At 46.5% G+C, this 15,343-nt stretch overlaps 1 protein-coding gene across 7 annotated transcripts in view; it reads right to left on the bottom strand.

Moving 5' to 3' along the window:
* HDAC4 (histone deacetylase 4) overlaps positions 1–15,343 on the bottom strand; it is a 171,378-nt gene that overhangs the window by 45,147 nt on the left and 110,888 nt on the right. For all 7 annotated transcript variants that reach the window (XM_040068889.1, XM_040068884.1, XM_040068886.1 and 4 more), the window contains 4 exons: positions 13,911–14,032; positions 5,632–5,772; positions 3,680–3,792; positions 134–250 (listed from right to left, as the gene is read on the bottom strand). In XM_040068889.1, the coding sequence (XP_039924823.1) occupies positions 134–250; positions 3,680–3,792; positions 5,632–5,772; positions 13,911–14,032 (493 nt within the window). The remainder of the gene's footprint in view (positions 1–133; positions 251–3,679; positions 3,793–5,631; positions 5,773–13,910; positions 14,033–15,343) is intronic.

Here is a 15,343-nt window from a genome sequence, read left to right as displayed (position 1 = left end):
CAACCCTGCTGACATCCCAGAGGCCGATCCCAACCCCGCTGACAGCCCAGAGGCTGATCCCAACCCTGCTGACATCCCAGAGGCCGATCCCAACCCCGCTGACAGCCCAGAGGCTGATCCCATCCCCACTTACACTGGAAGGGCCGGTGGCAGGCAGTCCTAGCGTGATGTTGGGCAGGGAGGGTGAGGTGTAGAGCGGGAGCTGCGTCACGGAGCCCTCGCGGTTCACAAGCCTGTGAGCCAGGCTGGTCTGGAAACGAGAGCGACCACGGGTGAGAGCCCATCCCCAGAGCCTGCCAGGATACGGCACTCACCAGGACAAGGCAGCAGGAGGAGACAGAGTCTCCAAAACTGCACAGACACCCCAACAATCCCACCCTGAGCATCCCTGGGAGCGCTGTCCAAACGCTCCTGGAGCTCTGGCAGCCTCGGGGCCGTGCCCGTTCCCTGGGGAGCCTGGGCAGTGCCCAGCACCCTCTGGGGGAAGAACCTTTCCCTAGCAGCCAACCTAAGCCTCCCCTGCAACAGCTATGTGCTGTTCCCTTGGTACTTATCCTTCTCAAGCATTTGCCTTTCTAAAGGTAAAACAGACTATCTTTAAAAAAAAAATAGCTTTACAATTGGTGATTTTCTCTTTAGCAAATAACAGACCATTTATGTTATTTACTAGCGTGTGTTAGCATAAATCAGACTTCAAAATCCCATCCAAAAGCCTCAAGGTTGCATTTATGGAGCTATTTCCTGATTTTCAAGGTGAAAGGCAAGATTTGCTCAGTTATCTTAGAGACATTTCAAGCAAGAACACTTTAGCAAAAACACCTTTAATTTCTAAACAACGCTGATTTGAAATCCGCACGAGAAAACCCATTATGAAAATTACAATAAAGTGCCTGGTTTTCCTGTTAGGAAACCAGTGTTCTGATCACCCTGAGGTCTCTGGAGGTGATTTTTCTAATGTAAGTAGAATTTAGACTTCAAGAAAACTTCTACAGAAGTCTGTTAAACTCAGGTGCTGCTGTGAAAAAGGGGATTTTTGTTTAACTCAATATTCCATTATGGGGCACCCTATATCTAAGTTGTGGTTGTCCCATCCCTGGACTTGCTCAAGGCCAGGGTGCTTCCAACCCCTGCCATGGGCAGAGATACCTTCTACTATCCCAATGTGCTCCAAACCCCAAATCCAGCCTGATCGTGGACACTTCCAGGGATGAGGCAGCCACAGCTTCTCTGGGCACCTTGTGCCTTTTTTTAACAGACTCCTTGTAAAAAAGACTTCATTTTTCTCTCTAATCTAAAGTGACTCTCCATGTGATTATTTGTACCCACACAGTTCTCCTTCCAAGCGATTTTTTATCACTCCTGGCAATTTTGCTTTAATTTAAATTACATAATGTCAGTGCGCCATTGAAAATAAGATACTTATTGTCAGCAGGGGAATGAAATATTTTACTGATATCATAAATGAAACAAAACTACATCCATTTTCCCTTTGAACAATCAATACTCTGGACTTGCGCCTCAAAGCCTCTCCTGGGGATTTGATACAGAAAACAGAGAAGAGAAGAACACAGCGGCTTGATGCTGTCAGCATATAGGATTTGGCAGCATTATCATCACTTTAAAAACACAGCTCCCATCTCTGGGCTGTGCACAAATGGGCCTGAATTGCACACAGCCCTTTCTGAATGCACAATTTGCAGCTGGACTCAAGGAGTTTTTACAGGCTTGTACCAACTGCAATGGCAGTGAATGCCTTTCAGAGAGGGAAAACCCTTTAAAAACAGTATTTCAAAACAGAAAGTGTCTGTTCTAAAGGAGGTAGGGCTGCAGTCTTTCCCCACTGAAGGCATTTAAATAATGAATTTGGGCACCATCCTCCAACATACCTGGTTCAAGAGCTGATGCAGCAAACTAAGAAGCAGTGAGATACACTTCTCATTTAAAATAAAACACAAAGCTAAGAAAAAAACCACAATATTATCTCTCCAGAAACACTCAAATAGTTCCAAACATTTAATGGTGGGAATATGGGAAAATCTGGTCCATTGGTGTTAAAGGACTCTCCAACACTCAAGCTCCCAGGTCATACAACTCCTAGTGAAGAAGATTTTAAAGACACCAAACTCCACTTATTTTTTCCCAAATACAGGCCAGTGGATCAGCTGGGATCACATGACATGAACACTGAAATAAAATGCAGAGTTATTTTTCTTTGGGAAAGGGAAAGGCTTGGGCAGGACAGGGTTTTTTCTTCAAAATGTTTATGTTGCTCGCGCCTCAGCCTAAGTCACAAAATTACTGCGTTACAAGCAGTAATGATGGAAAGATTTTTTTCTTGTGGTCAGTGTCCATTTGATTAGGTGTTGGTGGTCTAGTCCCAGATGATCAGCTCTAATTATTAAGCTGAAAAATCAAATGGATGAGGAGGATGCTCCAGCATCACATTCACCTGCAGGAGCTCGCTCTGACTTCATGGAATGGTTTGGGCTGGAAGGGACCTTAAAGACCACCCGGTTCCAATCCCCTGCAGGGACTTTTGGGAAGCTGCCTGCTCTGCTCATGTCACAGAAAAACCTGTCAAATCCACTAGTTTTTCCATCAGCAGCAACTGGGAATTTCCAGTTTGCTAAGGACAGACAAGACTGACAGCTCCTGGATCAGCAGAACCAAAACTCAGTGCTTGCCCTCTTGGGGCAAGTGAAGCCTCCACCTCCCACCATCTTAATCTTCACACTAATTACCTAAATCTGTAAGTTCTGCTATGGACTAGAGTGGCTGGAATCATTTGGCAAGGCAGAGGGTGGAGAAGAAGGCATGTTCCCCATATTAAATAATGTTACACTACATTAGAAATAAAAATAAAGTGCAAATCTGTACAAAACTAGACAGCAATAAGGACTGACATTTCCACCATCAGAAGGCCTTTTCAATTCTGAAGGAATATTTGTGGAAAACAAGCCCTAGCCTGTTTTTGGAGCCCTGGTGTTAAGACAGACTCTATTCATGGGGAGAGCAGCAAATGGGAAGCTGGATAAAAAGAAATGCACCAGTAACATCAGACAACCACACTGGTTTTCTACAGGCACAGTTTATAGTGGGAGCCAGCTCACATGGCCCAGACCCCTTGGAAAAGCTTGGCTCCAGGATTCCTGAACACAGGAGCTGCTGTGCTCAATCCAACCCAGCCTCACCCAGGCCAACACCCTGCCCTCGGCATCCAGCGATGCCTCAAGTGATGGTGAAAGTTTATGGGATTATAAACCAGCACATGGCACCAATCTTTCAGATCCTCACTTGTGGAGGAAAAGTTTAAATCCATTCCCTTTAATCCAGTTATGGTTTGGTCATATTTAGACCAGTCTAGTGCACACAATAAATCCACCCTATATACTGGAATGAATTCCCTAAACATTAAAATACTTGCATTTGACCTCGCTGAATCCCTTTATTTTTACTTTCTCCTCACTACAAAACCACTGCAAGCTACCACAAGCTGCCTGTGAGCTGGTTCAAACCAGATTTAATAAACAGATAAGGCATCCTGTCAGCCAAGGCTGAGAGGTAATTCCCAAAGTCTGCTCCCAGTCACAAGTCAGGGTTTTCCTTTTGTGTGGTTTAGTGCTAAAACTCTCCCAAAGCTGATGGGTGTTAAAAACCAGAGGGAAGGAGGGCTCTGTACCTCTGCTTGGATACTCGTGACTGATCCTGCAATTCCATTCTCAGTGCTAATGTTGTTGGAGCTGTTGTTCGGAGAGCTGGGACCAGATCCAGGAGCACTGTTGCATGCAGAGTCTGAAAAACACATCCAAAACCAACTTTTAACGCGGTATTTAGACAGATAACAACCCCTCAAGTTTTGTCTTGGATGAAAGCAGCCCTCCTCCTCCCCTTCTCTGCCCTAAATCTTCCCAGGGCTCTTTAAAATACCAACAAATACTTTCAAATGGCTTATCCAAGTACCTACTCAGCACATTTAAGTCTTCTCCCCGTGAGGATTTCCCTTAGAGTGTATTGATAATTTGAATTATGATTGAAAGATAACAAAAGGCATGGAAGGTTTGAAGAGGTCAGACTGGAGGAGGTCGGAGTTGTTCTGCTCCATTTTTCTGGAAGTGCCTCTCTCACTCTCTTCCCCTCTAACACTAATGACACTTCCTTGCGTCACACCTCCCTCGGAAAGTCTCTCACCTGCTGTATGGCACAGCTGCTAGTATTCCTCCTTTTATTGGGGAAGGTTAATGACATTCAAACCTTTTCTTTTGAACTTTTCTCATCCCCAAGCATTTGCAGCAGGAGACTCTCCCAGCAGCTGCAGTGGCTCAGGCTGCAACAGGCTCCTCATTACTCCAAGAGGAATAAAAGCTAATTTTTACAAGGGCCTGCAGGGACAGGACAGGGGAATAGCTTCCCACTGCCACAGGACAGACTTAGAGGGAATTGTAGGAAGGAATTCTTCCCTGTGAGGGTGATAAGGCACTGGCGCAGGTTGTCAGGAGAAGCCATAGCTGCCCCATCCCTGTAAGTGTCCAACGCCAGGCTGAAGCAACCTGGTCAAGAGGAAGGTGTCCCACCAGAACCCCCTGCATTCTTCAGGGATCAATATATTTTCTATTCCCCAAAGTGGGACTGTTTTTAAAACTTAATTTTCTGTTTAAAAGTCCTCTCTCACCACGACAACTCCGATACTTTTCTAACAGGCTCCAGGCTGGCTTCTTGAACCATGTCCATGGCAGTGAGAAATGGGAGCTTTCACTGCCATTTCTGAAGTCATTGCAGGGAAAAATGGTCAGCCAGCAGGAGCCATGTGCCACATAGCATTGTGTGACTGACAGAAATCGGATTTTCAGGTCTGAAAGGCTCCAGAACACACGGAGTGTTTGGAAAACGCTCTCAGGCACAGGCTGCGATTTTTGGGGTGTCCTGTACAGGCCTAGGGTTGGGCTGGATTATCCTTGTAGGTACCTTCCAAATCAGGATATTTTACGATTTCGTAACTTTTAGCTCTTGAAATCCTCCTTCCCCTCTGCAAACAGAAAGGCTCTGACACAGAGAAGAGCTGAGGCATCCCAGGGTCTCCCAAACACACCCCGCTGTCTAAAGAGAGCTCTCCTCTCTAAACCCCTCTATAGGGAGTCTGATGGAGTGATGACCGTGTGCCTTGGAGCGAGACAAGCCTAGCAAAACTGTCACTGGGTGGTACTTACACAGAGACATCCCTAGATGGTGCTAGGAATTAACTTTATGGTAATCTCATCGCGTTCTTTCCTCTGATCCCACTTGCAAACTTTAGTCCTGGAAGGACAGGACTTTTCAACAGGAAACTGTTAGTTGAGTAGTCAAAAAATAAGTTTTATACAGCTGTATGTATAAAACCCCTGCGTCAAGAACCTTTTCCTACTTTCCATCCGAACTGACACAGCTCCAGGTGTGCCCCTGGCCACAAGGAGCAGAGATGGGAGCTGCCCCTCCTGAGGAAGCTGCAGCTGGGGATGAGGCCTGGCCTCAGCCTCCCTCAGGCTGGACAATCCAGCGCCCTCAGCTTGGTTCCAGCACTGCTGAAGCACACGAAGGAGACGGGAATGCATTTCGTGAAAGGAGGAGGGGGTGAAGAATTGAGGACTTGTCGCTTACCCGCCGTACCCGGCACGTCCAGCGGGCGCTTCTTGAGCGCGGTCACCACAGGCCCGTCCTTCCTGCGCAGGAGAGGGCTGCTCCTCCTCTCAGCCACCTTCTGCTTTAGTCTGGACCGTAGCTTCAGGTTGGGTTCAGAGGCTGGCCAGGAAAATGAAACGGTGTTACAAGTGTCTCAGCAGTGTTTTACTCAGCCTGCAGTTGGTTTGAGTCGTGTTGAGCTGAGCAGAGTTGAGTTGGCTGCAGTCGAACATTTGCAGGAGGCTAAACTAAATTAAGTCATTTGCTAACAAATATTTGGAACACAGATTTGTAGTGTAACAAACAGGTCCCAGCCCATGCGAGGTCTGGATTCAACAATAACGACAACAGGCATTTGAATTAAAAATGTAATAATCATCCTGCAAAGTCTTCCCTGAATGAAGACACAGGCTTGGGATTAGTGCCGTTTCCCACCTTTGCCTAACTTGCTCCCAAGCCAGCAGCAAACCCAGCGGATGGGATCCAGGGAAGCAGCAGGCTGAGCCAGCTGAGATGCCGCTGTTGGTTATCTCCGATGTGCTGCTGGAACGGGCAGCTCCACACCCCCAGAGACACCCGACCCCAGGCTGAGCTGGCTGAGGGAGGGCCGCCAGGGCACGGGGACAGAAAACACCAAAATCAAACCCTACACGCAAACCAGGTGATTGTCTCTCTGCTGGCTCCCTGCGTCAGCTGGAGCCGGTGTCAACTCAAGGGAAAGGGCATGAGAGCGTGGCCAAGGAAAGCCAACGCCAGGGAGGAGGAGGTTCATTTGTTTGGGAAGCATCTTGGGGTTACAACATCACAGCCCCACAGCTCAACCCTATCTAACAGCACATCAGACACCTGGGAAGTTCCAGACTGCCCAGGGCAGGTGTGGATGCATTTCCTGTGACCACAGCCTTGTGTATGCCACATTTTCAAGAGACTCCCTCCAAAACCCAAATCCTGAGATCCCAAAAAGCCAAGGCAGAGCTGGGAAGCCCCAGCGCCCCGGGGCCAGGACAGCTAGTGACAGCGCATGAGTTATCGAGTCTCCATCAAGGTCATGAAGCTTTAATTCAAGACTCCTCCTGCAAGATGATTTCCTCTGGGAGCTTTCTGATCTCCTGAGCCCTGAGTAAAATACCTGCTGTGGGGTTTGAGGGCCCCTGACAGAGCTGAAATGAGTGAACCGGCCCCATCCCTTCCCTTCCTCAACAACCCTGCCGCTTAATCCCTTTGAACAAGCAAATCCCGTGCTCGCTCCATTACCAACCAACACCCTCCAGGGTGAATAATCTACATTTCTTTGGAAGAATAAAAACAGGGTTTACAAACTGATATGAATTAACTCAGTCTGGCTGCAGCTATATTTCCCTTGACCACTGGGTCACGTCAGAGATCAAGCCTGTCCACGCTAATTGCAGGGCTCAAAAAATCAGAAGGCTGATGAATTCAAGATCAAATGCTTGAAGTTAAGCCATCAATACAATGCTTTGATAGAATTTTTCAGAGGAAGAAAAAAAATAAAAGAAAGGAAAAAGCTTTTTCATGAATGTTTTGGACAGAAAAACACCAGCAAGAGATAACAGGAGCACTAAAAAAAAAAAAAAAAGCTTCCTCAAGATGATGCTTCAAATGCTGAATGAAGTGCATTAGCAAGGGGGGAATTGCCTTAAGAGAGAGAGAATTTACATATAAAATGGCAGAGGACTGAATGCAAATCTGCTCCCAGGGCAATATTGAAGACTGGACCAGTTCAAACACAAGCTCAGGCTCCAAGCAGCAACTTCTCCAAGTTCTCTGAAACAGAAGTTGACTTATGATTTTAAAAGGAGTGTTTGGGTACACACCTCATCCCACATCCTTACATTCCCAGCTTTAATTTGTCCCAATTTCTGAGCTTTAATAGCTGCCTGGATGCCACACTTATGGCTGGAAAGAGATGATCTTTAAGGTCCCCTCCAACAAAACCCCTCTGGGATTCTGCAGAAGAGGAAGGTGTCACAGCTGGATGCTGATATATCAACTTTAAATCAAGAAAATCTAAGGCTATACCACAGCTGTTGGAAGGATCTGTCCTCCAACAAAGGAAAACATGGCAATAAAGACTGTATTTCAGCCCAGATTTTATTCCTGGTGCTCAGATGAGGGGTGGTTTCTGTTGGGAACACACAATTTATTAGGTGGCTTTCAAATACAAAGAAGGAATGGGTTTGAAACCTCTTAAAAATGGGCAGGGAAACAAAAGATTTGGGGGTCACAGATTACCTAACACAGCCCATATTTAAAGCCACAATAAAAACCTCCTTCCATATAACAAAGAGGTGAACAAACATAGAAAATGACAGCCTTAAAAGAGAAAATACCTCCAGCGTAAGTGATTGCCAAAGCAACGTATTGGACTTTGTCAGATTAAACTATTTTAAGGCAAAATCATTCTGTGTTTTCCCCTTCTGGTGGGGGATCAAGTTTCAAAACACCAAAAGGTCTATTTAAAGCCCCGCACAGATTTTGTTGTTTATCCCTCAGATATAATCCCAAATCTAACATGGCATCAGGACCTCAGAGAGCATAATCCCTACACGGATTTAATTGGGTGCTCCAGAGCCCAAAGTGGGTGAATTAAAATTCAGCACAGGCAGCGCAGCACTACCTCAAACTCACAGAATTTACATACAACCTATTTTGTAGTAAAAGAATTTAGGCTTGTTCAGATGGTTTTTAAACTATTATGTAATAAAAATATTTTTTAAGCTGAAGAGAGCTATCTTTCACAAGTGTAAAACAAGAATTTTAACAACACAGAAGCATCAATACCTGACATCAATGCAGGTTCAATGCTGTGTGAGGAACACCAATTCGACTGGAAATCTCCCCAAATTCACCCTTCCAGGCAATATGCCCAAACAAAGCCTTGCTAACTGGAGTAAATTTAAAAACTGGAGACTAAATTACAAAACCTAAGTCGAAAAATTACTGCTCCTCTACATATCAAGGTGAAATATTTAAAACAAATGCCATGAAAATATCAAAATTCCCCTCCAGCAAACAAATAAAGCCCATGCCCAAATCTGAATCAGCTCTCACAAAGGCAGTGAGATTTCTCAAGCACTGACATACTTAATTTGGCCCATAATAAGGATTTATACAAAGAATATTTTGTTTTCCTCCGAGTAAATTAATAACCAGAACATAAGCCAAAGGCTTCCCTGGTTTTCACAGGCTCCAACCCGAGTTACCCTTCTATACATCACTGAGTACAGCAGGACCCATGAAATCCAATTCTTCCAACATTCATGTCATCCCCATTGTTTTTTTCCTAGAATTGCAGCCCCTAAGCTGCTGAACTTAATTGGACATTAAGTCCATGGAAGTCAAAACCCCACCAAGTCCCAGGCAGAGTTTACTCTGTTCCCACTGCCTGTCCACATTTGTAGAATAGAAGCAAACAATGCAGCATGAAACCCCTGCTGCCAGTTCTTGAACATCTTCATTTTGGCAGGTGGGGACTGGAAAGGGATGTTATTATTATTATTATTATTATTATTAAAGTTTCAGACTAAGCTTTAGTAGTCAGGCAAAAGCCAACAGAATTATCTTGTCTCCCTTCTAACACCCATGAGAAAACTCCATGAGGAGAGGGAACTTGAGCTGAAGGAGGGAAAGGGTTAGATGGGATACTGGGAAGGAATTGCTCCCTGGGAGGGTGCTGAGGCCCTGGCACAGGGTGCCCAGAGAAGCTGTGGCTGCCCCTGGATCCCTGGAAGTGTCCAAGGCCGGGCTGGACCTTGGGGCTTGGAGCAGCCTGGGACAGTGGAAGTTGTCCCTGCCTATGGCAGGGTGTAGGAATGGGATGGACTTTGAGGTTCCCTCCAACCCAATCCTGGGATTCTATGAACAATGCAGGCCCCTGGCAGACCCTGGGAAGCAGAGATGGAGCTAGGAGGACCAAGGAGGAAGAGGGTGGGCTCCCCGAGTGACTGGGATCCCCCAAAGGTGACACTAAACCACAAGATTTTGTTTGGTCTGCTCCTGGAAGAGGTTTCTCTTTTTGTGCACCACCCACAAGAAATGTCTTCATGATTCCACAATCGTTAAGGCTGGACAAGACCTCTGAGATGACCAAGTCCAACCATCAATCCATCACCACCACCACAAACCATGTCCCCCAGTGCCACGTCCTGTTTTTTGAACACTTCCAGGGATGGTGATTCCACCACTGCCCCAGGCAGCCTGTTCCAGTGCCTGACCACCCTTGCAGTGAAGAAATCTTCCCCAATATCCAACCTAAGTGGTATTTTTGGATCAGACAGACTGACATCCTCCAGCTGGAGCAGGACAGGGTGTTTTCAGCAGGGATTTCTCCGGGGGTCAGGGCCTCCTCTCAATTGTGTGGATCTGTGGGCAGCCAGGCTTCCAACCAGGCTGGCTGGAAGGACAACGTAGGTGGGAAGGCAGAGATGCTCTCAAACTGCAATGACACCCATGCCACACAGATCTCCAAGATTTCCTCTGGATTATACTCCCATGTTACACCAGGGTGTCTGACTAGTCTATTTTCCTCCAAACAACATTTTGTCCTAAAACAAACCACTCCAAACACTCCAATAATCAGAACCAGCTCAGAGGGACATCACGCTTTCCTTGACAAATGCAGCAATATAATTGTTGACAAATCCTTTCATTTTCCTACTTATTTCTTTCTAATTGCAACAAGTTCACACTAATTTCACCTGCTTAGCTGCAAATAATACCCAGACAACTCCAGTTTTCTGCAATACCAGCAACATCACAGGATTCTGGATGCTTTCCTCTCAGGCTCCCCTCTTTTGCATGGAAAAAGAATCACAGAGTACCAGAATCACTTAGGTTGGAAAAGCCCTCTAAGATCATCAAGTCCAAGAAGAAAAGAATGTTAAGAAGTGAAATAATTCCCTTTAAAATCTTCATGATGGTGGTGGTGTCAGCTTTCTAAGTAACAGCATGTTCTAATACATCCACTGCTCGAATTTCAGAAAGCAGGGAATGCCACCAACAACCTTGCTCCTGGAGAGAAAATGAGGACAGGATTCCTTGGAAATGCAAAACTGAAAAGCTCTGCTAAAACCCCCTTCAGCAGCTCCAAGAAAGGTGTTGACAAACAACTACTGGGGTTATCAAAACAGGCTGTCCCAACCCAGAATCCAAAATCACTCTGTAAGGATACTCCAGAGATTTTCCTTAGAGGACCCTAGCAGCACATAACAAATGTTATTAAATTTGGGAGACACCAACCTTGGTCTGGGAGCAGAAAAGGTCACTTAGAATTCCCCCTCTCAAAAGCTATCAATAAAACTCCGACACTAAATCCTACACAGAACAAAGGAAACTCCCCAGAAGGGGAAATAAAAATCCTTGTGCTAATCCAGGTATTTAACAGCAAAGGCAGGAGCAGCACCAACCAAATCAATCTTAGCTCAATGAAAAAAAAAAAAAGGAAAAGACCCAAAGAGCTTGGAGAGAGGCAGCAGAGTGAAATTAATCCCTCAGCCAGGCTAAGAACAGGATTCAAGCAATTAGTAACTGCACCAGGAAAACAATTTCACACTGAAACCAAACAGCCAAGAAACTGGAGCATAATTTAGGAAAACAAATCAGAGAGAGTTGGATTTCACAGGGCATGGGAGGCATCGGGAGCACACTGCAGGAGCTGACTGTTGCCCCTGCTGAAGGCTTTCAAGTTCTCTGAAGAGGTTATTCCTGCACATCCTCCCCCTCCCATAACCTGTGACCATCAGGATGCTTGAAGTAAGAGTAAAGACACAGAGTATTGCTAAAATGCAGGGAAATGGCAAATTTGATGGAATCATGAAATGGTTTGGGCTGGGAGGGAGTTTAAAGCTTGTTCCAAAGCCCTGCCATAGGAAGGGACACCCTCCTCTACCTCAGGGCATTCCAAGCCTTGTCCAACCTGGCCTGGAACACCTCCAGGCATGGGGAATTCTTCCCAAAAATGTCTCAACCTGCAGGACATGCTCCCAGCTCTGCAGACTGGGAGAAATGATAATTCCAACTGCCTTCCCACCACCCCCTAAGCCACCCTCTCCCCAGCAACGGTGCTGGTTGGATTCCAGCCCTGGTAATCAGAGCTGTGTTGTGATGGGCTCTGTTATTTGAGCTGCAAACATTTAATCAAATTTAATAAAATTGGACTACACTATATGGTGGTTTTAAATTACCAACACAAAGCCAGAGCGTTGCCTGGTGCCAAAAATCTGAAAAGCTCACCCGTAATAAAGAACTTTATTTAGGATGGGCTCCAGCCTTCCCTGCCTTTTGTTTACACCAGATTGTTCAGGAGCCTTTCTTCTCCAAGCAACTTAACATTCTTGGCACTGGGAATTCTGCAGGATATTGCTGTGCCAGAGCCTGACGTGCTGTGGTGTTGAAAGGAAAATAAAAGAAAACAATAAAAAAAAAAAAATTCTCCCCTGAACCTTACAAAAGTGAACTCGTTTGTACCCCAGACCCAGGAGATTAATGCTGGTGCCCAAAAAGAACAAGCGCCAGCATTCTGGGAAACCAAAATCAGCTGAACGTCCCCCTGCTGGAAAACAACAATGGGTTTTGGTGGCTTCCTCTCTTTAATAATGTGATTAGCTCCATTTATCATCCTTAATTCCCTGTGTCTGACAGCAGGAGTTCATTCAGCAGAAGCTTTGGTGAGATCCCAGTTTGGGAAGCGGCACAGGGTGAGATGTGCAGATGTCTTCCTTCTCCTGCAGGAATTCCCTTCCAGGACTCTGGGAGCAGGAAGAGCGACTGCTGCTCAAAGCCAGTTTGACAAGGTGCCCTGAGGTGACAAGCCAGGCATGTTTGGGAGCATGTCAAAGCCCGTTTTTACTGCGGGAATGCTAACAGGGTAGGAACGGATCACCTGGCATCACAAGACATAGGGAAGAGCTAAAAATCTCTTGGAATCAGGCTGCCCACAGGTCCTAAGCAATAGGTTTGGTGCCAAGGGATGCTTCCCTGCGTGATTCCCCAGGGCAGCCTGGAAGCTCTTCCATTACCCAGGGGCAGAGAGGAGAGGATGCCCTGTCCTTCAGCAAACCCAGTTTTCTAAGCTCAGCTTTTGGAGTCCTCCAGGGAGGTCACAGTCAAAAGGTCCATCCCCAAAGTGACAGGGGCACCTTTCCCAGCAAAACCCCGTATCTTGGAAACAATTTTTGACTGGGTTCCTGTGCAGCTGAAGTGTTTGTTACTCGTCAAGCAACCAACCCAAGGGGGAACAGAGACAACTGCACAGATGGGAATCCATCCAGCAAGGCAGGTGCTATGGTTCCTAGTGAGAAATTCCCAAAAGGGGAAAATTTCATCACTGAAAGTCTGGTCAGGCATTGGAACAGGCCGTCCAGGGCAGTGGTGGAGTCACCATCACTGGAAGTGTTTAAAGAACCTGTGGATGTGGCACTTGGGGCCATAGGTTAGAGGTGGCCTTGGCAGCACTGGCTGAAGGTTAGATGATCGTAAAGGAGCTTTTCCAACCTTAATGATTGTGATCTTTCCAGAGAAGCCTTTTTTGCTGTTCTGAAGCGATTCCCAGCACAGCCAGAGAGCAGAACTGCTCCCCGAGCAAGGCTGAGCTCTCGGAGCTGAGCCGTTCTCCGAAGGCACCAGCCCTGAGCTGGTTGGGTTGGGAGCCCAGGCTGTGCTGGCTCAGGCATGTGATACGGAGCTGAGGATCACAGCCAAGCCAAACAACCTGGTTTACATAATACAGGCTTGAGGAATAACTGACCTGCTCAGCCACCGTGCAGAGAGAAGCCAGACTGAGAGAGAACTGTCTAGGTGTGAACCAAACCCTCGCAGGAAGCCCCGGTGCTCACCCTGGCACAAACCTCCTTATTTACCTCAGGTACAAACTCGTACATAAAACACAAATCCCTCAAGGAATGAACTTTTTCTCGATACTTTCCTCACTCAGCAAAACATACTTGGGCTGGAGACATGAGGATCTCTGTGAGAGCTTTAGGTTTGGGAAAACATCTCCCAAACTTCAACACGCAGCTCCACCGTCTCCCATGCTCCTCGCAGACCAGAGAGCAGCCCCAGGCTCCCTGGAACACTGGGAGCACAGTACAGGTGAAGGGGAAGCAGAGGGAGAGGGGGCTTGGGAAACAAAGCACGGCCTGAAATCCAGCTGTTTGGAAACATCGCTTCTTTTTCAGGAAAATCGGATCAGAGGGCCGAGCGTGACGGCTGGCAGCGCGGCGAGAGAAGGAGAGCCCTACCTGTTTTTCTGAGTGGGAAGTCATCTTTGGAATCGTACATCCCCAGGACTGGGTGGTTGTAGGTGCCGGAGACGCCGCTTTGGGGTGGGGAGCTCTGGTCCAGAGAGCTGTGCTGGGTCTTCCTGCACAGAAGGAAAGAGAAGGAGAAGGGACAAGCTTTACACTGGTGACATGCAGAGGGGACGAGCGCAGTGCCTGCCACCTGGGGAACGGGGCAAAGGGAAAGGCTCTGGCTTTCTTCTCCTGAGCGCTCCAACAAAAATCCCCACTAAAATCCAATCTACGGGAAGATAGTTAACTTAGTTTTCATTGTAAGACTCCACCTTGGCTCAGCTCATGCAGGTATTTAACCACGAGTATAAATTCTAAGACTGTAACCTGGGCTGGCTTTTGCTAAGTCATGTTCCTGAATCTCAGTACAGGTGAGGTCCCAACTTCAGCACAAGTGAAGCATTTCCCTCCCCAAAATAATCCCCAGGCTCAGCAGACAGCGTCCAAGGCTGAAGCACTGAACCTGGCCAGCAGCAGTCATGCCACACAGGTGGCCCCCTGCCCTTCCTCCTGCCTGTCCTCCCATCCCAGGAGCTCAGCAGAGACGGGGCCAAAGCGCTCAGCACCTTTCCAGCTGAACTTCCCCAAGATGATAATTTATGGCTTTGTTTGAGCAGGCTGCTGGAAGTAAATTACAGTCTGTTTGCTGAGGATATTAAATAATGAATGAGTTTTCTCAGCCTCCTACCAGTTTGTTGGCTGCATCTTTCCTGCTTAATGACTTGTGCCCAGCTCTGCTGTTTTTCAGGAGCTCCACCAGCCTGGGAGAAGGCTCCAGTCAGCAGAGCAGCTCCATCAGCAGAAAAACTGATTTAGCCATGTAGGTGACAGTCCCTGGGCTCTCACAACTTCACTTTAAATAAAAAGAATTTAAACCCTGTATTTCTTCTAAATACTAAAGGATTTGGGACAACGGAAAGGAGTATTTTGGTTAAAAAAAAAAAAGGGAGTATTTGAAATTTTATAATGCCTAAAAAACAAGCTGAAAATATTCTCCTACAAAAGGTTCTTCAAGGAACCAAAAAGAGCCATTCACAGCCAAAAATTGCACAAATTCATGCCATTTCTCAAGCAGTGCCAATCCCTTGAGTGCAAGCTCAACTCAGAAGTCGGCTGTTTGCTGAGATCCAGAGCATCAATTCCACTGCAAGTTAAAGCCTTCAAAAATATGGGGCTAATGAAATACTAGGAAAATACAATGAATTTTCTACACAATTACAAAAAAAAAAAAAAAAAAAAAAAAACCAAACCAAAAAACCCTCTACAAATTTTATTTGAACATCAACATTTTCTACTCCCACAGACCTTCTAGTGGGAGGTGTCCCTGCCCGTGGCTAGGGAGTGGAAAAGGACAGGCTTTAGGGTCCCTTCATCCCAAACCA

The sequence above is a fragment of the Hirundo rustica genome, chromosome 7, assembly GCF_015227805.2.
Source record: "Hirundo rustica isolate bHirRus1 chromosome 7, bHirRus1.pri.v3, whole genome shotgun sequence".
Classification (NCBI taxonomy): Eukaryota; Metazoa; Chordata; class Aves; order Passeriformes; family Hirundinidae; genus Hirundo; species Hirundo rustica.
The sequence above is the reverse complement of the archived record's forward strand: the minus strand, read 5'-3'. Positions and strand labels throughout refer to the sequence as shown.